The 6,556-nt window shown below is 39.8% G+C and overlaps 1 protein-coding gene across 1 annotated transcript; it reads right to left on the bottom strand.

The window, feature by feature from the left end:
- Positions 1–959: 959 nt before the first annotated feature.
- Positions 960–1,979, bottom strand: LOC120946209 (olfactory receptor 11L1-like). Its single transcript, XM_040361039.1, has one exon. It carries the CDS (start codon positions 1,899–1,901, stop codon positions 960–962), a length of 942 nt encoding a protein of 313 aa, XP_040216973.1. The 5' UTR covers positions 1,902–1,979.
- Between the last annotated feature and the right edge of the window lie 4,577 nt (positions 1,980–6,556).

Here is a 6,556-nt window from a genome sequence, read left to right as displayed (position 1 = left end):
GTAAATTGGATTATGGTAAATGATAAACTCACGCATATACTCCATAATAAATCGGAGAAATTTGAGAAAATTTGGGACCCCTGGATTCAGTATATCTCGGTTCCCCAATGAGCTCTGAGTTGACCCTCTTCTGCTCTTTTATTCTCTTACCCTTTTACTTTTTTCTTGTTCTTATTTTTCCTCTCTTCTTATTTTTAATTTATTTCCTTTTTCCCTCTTTCTCTTTCTTTTCTTCCTTTAATGCTTGTTGTGTTTGACCATACGGTATACTAGGTCATTTTGGAATCTTATCTGATCTTTAGACTCTCAGGAAATGGATAAAGATTCCTTGTTATGTATTACACGGTATTGCTCTTTGACTTTTAATTTACTTATGTTAGATTGTATAATGGTGCCCAAGCTCCTATTGGGGCTTGCGGTGATTTTGGCCTGTCTCTATTTGGGGCTAATTTTCTATTTTTTTTTGTTTATTGTATCTCTATTTACAAGGCCTTAATACTGTGTAATGATTGGAATCGTTATTATTTTTATTTTCTGTTTTCCTTCATTGAAATGTTATTTGTCTAACGAGTGGCCTGTGTGTGCCGACTATTCTGTTCTTTTCTTCAATAAAAATATTGAAATATACATAAATAGATCAGTGGTAACTCCTGGGCAGGGTAAAGTAGGGCTAAAAACTCTTGATATAAGCAAGAACTAATCAGGCCCAGAGATTGAGCAAGGAAAATGTCCCACCATCTCACCAGCCCAAGACTAATGGTACAATTAGACAGTGCATAACAATAAACAAAAGTCCAAAAATGTTAGAGAATAAGAAGTAACATAATCAATACAAAGGAAATTCAACATTTATAACAGACACTAGATAACATGAGATTACACAGAAGGAGTAAGTAACCATGGTCCACTTGTCTATTTGCTATGAAGAATAAAGAAAGTCATAGAACAAACATGCTATATTATGCATATGATAATCTCTTTAACATTTTTATGAAAGCAGTTTTCATGTCTTTATTTCTAAGGCTATAGACAAAGGGATTTAATAATGGAGTTATGATTCCATAGATGACAGAAACTACCTTATTCCTGCTTGTATTGGTACCAGATGGGTTAACATACATGAGACAGACTGATGTATAGAAAAAGACAACTACAGTTAGGTGAGAAACACAAGTTGAGAATGCTTTTCTTCTCCCAGTGGTTGTAGGCGTTTTGAGAACAGTGTGTATAATAAAACTATAAGATACCATATTTAGAAAAATGGAACCAAGAGTCAATGTTGATGCTGATAAGGAGAGGAGAAATTTAGGTGTAGAGACATCTGTGCAGGAAAGTTGCAATAAAGGTGCAGCTTCGCAAAAGAAATGATCTACTATATTTGGTCCACAAAAGCATGACTTTGCTATAGACACAATAGGAACCGCTACTGTGCTAAACCCAATAAACCAAGAGACAAACGCCAGCTGAATGCACATCCTAGGATTCATTAATATGGCATACTTCAGAGGATTACAGATAGCTAGATAACGGTCATAAGCCATCACTGTAAGAAGAACATTTTCCGTAGCTCCTAAACAGCTGAAAAAATATAGTTGGGATATACAGCCAATAAAAGAAATTGACTTAAATCCTGTTATAAGGCTAACCATTACTTTTGGAACAGTGGATGAGATATAGCTAATTTCCAGGAAAGACAGATTACTTATATAGAAGTACATAGGTGAATGCAGATGGAGGTCGGTCCTCACCAAGATGATAATCACAGTATTAGATGATATTGTCAAAATGTAAAGGCATGACAATAGTATGAAGAGCAAATATTCAGATTCAGTCTTTGTGTGAAATCCCAGTATAATGAATTCCCTAATTCTACTGCAATTTATCTCCTCAATCGATTCCATGGTCTGTAAAAAATGTGAATAGTATGTTTTAAAACATTTTCAATAGTACTGGTTCTGAAGTGGAAATTAATTATACTACAAACCTAAGGTTTAGGATAAGGAAAAAAAGAAAAGAAGATATGTAATTTACTAATTCATTCTTCTGCTTTCCATAAGATATAATAGTGAACTTTACATATATGATCAAATTGTTATCATTTGGTAGAGTAAGGCATTTTAAAGTCTTTAGGTTAAACCTAGTACTACTACTATATTCTGTTTGCATTAATCAATAATCATTTAAAAAATACATTACTTTTTGTTTTAAATGTCCAGGTAGATCTATTGAGATTTATATTCACATTTGTGTTATTAATTCCTAATTGTGAAAGTACGTGACACACTTATCCAGAGAACATGAATTTTTTTAAGCAAAGAAAACAACAGCAAACAATGTAATGGTTAAAAAAATAAGAAAAAAATCCTGTTTTTGCAGAGTGTGTGGATTAATGATGCAGTCATATACAGTTTTCTGCATCTGTTTCTTTAATAAGATTATTTAAAGCACTAATTTATCACTAATTACTTGACAATGGAAATGTGTACTCAAAGTAAAAAATTATTTTTGTTATTTTTTAGGCTACTCAAAAACACTTACTGCCCTTGACAGATTTTTCTGTTAGGCTGATTGGGTGTTTATTGCTCCACTTCCAACATTTGGACTACTGAACATCGATACTTACCTGGGATTTAATTGTGTAAACAGGTCCTTAAAAATGTGTCCAAATAAGGGATAATAAATGATAACCTGGTAAAGATGAGACTCTCCTTCTATTCTGATTTAAATCTAGCTTCAGCTATTTAGGTGAGATGGCAGAGTTTGAAAACCAGCTGCATAATTCTTCTATAGCCATAGCCATTTCCCAGCCATACTTCTATGATCAAGTAAGATGTCTATATTTAAATAAGCATTCATAGAAAGTGCCTTCTCATTTGTATTCAATATCCAGTGCTAATATTATAATTACTAATTTTAGCTAGATTAAAATGACAAGTTGGCTTTCAAAACAATAGAAAAGAACAAGGATTGTCTTGAATTTTGTACCCTATTATTATAGTGAAATCTATAGGTAAAAAGAGTTTCACACTGTTTTCCATACATAAAGTCAGATCCATTCTACCATAGATGGGAAAATGCTGTGTAACAGATGACTTTATATGTTTTTGTATCACTTGCAAGCACCCTGGGGAAATTAGGTTGTTTGTGTTCCTCCAGAGAGATAACTATTAGGAGAAAAAGACCCAATTACAAGTAGAATATGGAATCAATAAAATTGTAATTATATATATTTCTTTTGTTAGACCCTATTGTAAGTAAAAGTGGTGTTCAGTGATAAATTGCAGACATTTACAATGATAACAGAAGAGGACATAGTGTGACAGAAGGAGCAACAAAATAAATAGTGGGAAGTAAACAGGTGTGACACTAAAATCCTCAATTAGAATGTCCACACATGGCCCACAGTTACTCTGTGACAAGGATTGGCCACTTGGTGCTATCCTATAGGACAATAATGGGTACTTTACAATGCTGCTTAAATGTCTTTGCGACCTAGCAAATACACTCTTCTGAATGGTAAGGGGGAGAAAAGTACTGAATCACAAGCCTACTGCTTTATTACAATTATGAGTAACACATAAAACAGCAGTAGAGACATATGCCAATCTGTTGCCTGTTATAGGGTCAATTTAGCTAAAACTGATACTTTAGCTTTGGGTGGATGTTGGCTGAATTACCCACTAGAGTTGGGCGAACGGTTCAGGCCGAGCAAAAGTTCAGCCCGAACATTGCCTGTTTTCCCGTACGGCTAACACCCGAATTTACAGGGTGTTCTGTGGGTGTTTGTCCCACCTGAACATCCTGCAATGCACTGTAAGCTGCACAGTGCATTCTAAACCCTGATTGGGCAAATCTCTGCCCAATCAGGGCGCAGTTAATCGCTTGTGTTAAGGAGCGGAGCCAGGAAGCCATCATCAGCTGTCAATGCGCTTCAGCTGATAGCTGAATAAAAAAAACATTGCCGGCAATACCAATACCAGGTCTGGTATGAAATTTAAGGAGAACCCAAGTCCAATTTTTTTTTTAAATGGCGATGGGCAGTTGCGAGTGAGCGCCCCCTTCTCCTGAACCCTACCAGGCCACATTCCCTCAACATGGGGTGGTGGGTGCTTTGGGACTGTCAGGGGGCAAGAGTGCATCCCGAGCCGGTGATCTCACAAGGTAGCGGTGCCACCACTTGATCTTAACCTGGATGTTAAGTTTTTCGCAAGAGGTTTAACAATGAGATTTATTAACCATATGGTCACGATATATGCAGTGATCCCTAAAGAAGTCACGTGACCAGTGATGCAACTCATCGGGTGGAGCCTGTGACGTCACTTCCGGTGTCCACAGTGTGCGGAAATGCCGCGAGGAGGCGACCCGTTTCTCTTTCATGATGGATGTTATTGAATTGTAAAGTAAACAGATATTATTACATTTTATTACATCTATTGGTAATCTTGCACTATGGAGTGTTTGTGTTCTTTCTGAGTGTTTGGGGACCATGAGTCGTGATTGTTGAGCAGTACAGCTGAGTCTTTGGAGATATCAAGTGTGGAGCCCAGCAGTCATCTTTTGGATATTAAAGCGTTGTTTGGCCTTATGGTCAGTCCCTGATGGGAGCGGTCATTTCATTTGTTGTTGGCGGTGGATGCAAATTTTCTTTCACCGGATATAATTTTCCCTGCACTATTTTTACATTGGACACAATATTATTTTGAACCACATTATGGATTAAATTGTTTTTCACTTGGACTTTCATTGTGTTTTTTGCATCAATTTTGCACATATTTATTTTAGCAATTAATTATTTTTGTGGCATATATGGGGTTTTAATGAGTTATTTATGGAATTACATATCCCAGTTATTTGAACAAGTGCACTATACACACCCATGTACATATCTTTGCAGCTGTTCCACTTTACAACTTATACTGTACACTTTGGCCCAGATTCACAAATCACTTACGCCGACGTATAACACGTTACGCCGGCGTAAGTGCCAATATGCGTATGTGTGCGGCAGACCCACGAACCAACATGCGCCTAAAAACAGGCTACACCCCGCCGACGTAGCTTGCACACGCCGGCGTAGGGTGTGCGCACATATGGGCTGGACGCATGGGGCTGCTCCCATTGATTAGCCATTCAAACATGCAAATGAGGGAAATAAGCCAAATCACGAACGTGCGTGTGCCCGGCGCATGCTACGTGAGATGCGCATAAGTTGTACGTCTGGCGTAAAGTTATTCCCTATAAATGAGGTGCAACCCGGCAACAGACATGCACAGGTCTGCACCAGGGAACACAAGCCGGCGTATTGTGTGTTGGACGTGTGTCTGGCTGGGCGTACGTTATGTTCACGGCGTATGCGGTGATCCGACTTAGCTAAGGCAGTTGTGCCGGCGTGGTTGTGAGCAGGCGCAGGGGGGTGCTGTGTATGTGTCCACGTCACGGCGCATGCGCAGTTTGTGATTCGTACCTGTCTGGTGCTCGGCCCATCATTTGCATGGGGTCACGCCTACTTCCACCTACGCCGGCGTGCGCCTTCGAAACCTACGCCACTCTGGCACAGCGTTGGGAGCACTGGCTTGCTGAATGCAATGCTTGCCTCTCTGCGCTACGTTGGCGTGGCGTACGGTGTGTGCTCTATGGCGGCGTAATGTGCGCCTTGCTCTCTGTGAATCTGGGCCTTTATTTTTACACTTCAAGTTACCTAGCAGCGCATAAGCACATTCATTATCATTCAGCTTCTAAAAAGGGATTCAGTTCTGTCGTCTCTATTTGACCTGCAGAGAGAGAGTTTGGGAAGGCTTAGCAAAGTGGAGTGTCCTCATGAAAATATTTGGTAAATCATGGAGACAGAGTGCTTTGGGGTGGGGGGCCCCCTGCCCCAAAGCACCCACCCCCCATGTTGAGGGCATGCGGCCCTGTACATCTCAGGAGGGGGGGGGGGCGCTCGTCCCCACCCCCCTTCCTGACTGACCAGGCGGCGTGCTCGGATAAGGGTCTGGTATGGATTTTGGGGGAACCCCCACACCATTTTTTCAGCGTAGGGTGTTCTTTCTACAATCCATACCAGACCCAAGGGCCTGGTATGCTCCTGAAGGGGAACCCATGCCGGTTTTTTATTTAAAATTTGGCGTGGAGTTCCCCCTCATGATTCATACCAAACACAGTGTCTGGAATTGGCGGAAATCCATGTCCGATGCCCGTTCAATCTAAGTCAGACATATGTCGGCTTTTTCCCTTCCCGGCAAGCCAGCTCGGCGAGCCAGCTCTGCGCTGGCTCCCGCGACGGGGCTCCTAGGTGGTCAATCTTGCCGATAAAAGAAGTATACACTTTTTACAGTGTGATGCCACTGGATGCCTCATCTCAGGCTCTTTATTACTAGTTATCCCTGTGTGTATGTGGAGTGATTGTGAGTGTTCTGTTGAACCCGGGCTGTTTTTTCTTGTTACAACATCATTATCATAAAGTTTTAATCATTCTATTGGTGAAGGTTCTAATTAAATTATTGTTTTGGCTATTTTGTCATCTGACATGTTAATATATTTGATTTTTGTATCAATA

Source organism: Rana temporaria, chromosome 1, assembly GCF_905171775.1.
Source record: "Rana temporaria chromosome 1, aRanTem1.1, whole genome shotgun sequence".
Taxonomy (NCBI): Eukaryota; Metazoa; Chordata; class Amphibia; order Anura; family Ranidae; genus Rana; species Rana temporaria.
This window is presented reverse-complemented; position numbering and strand designations above follow the sequence as displayed.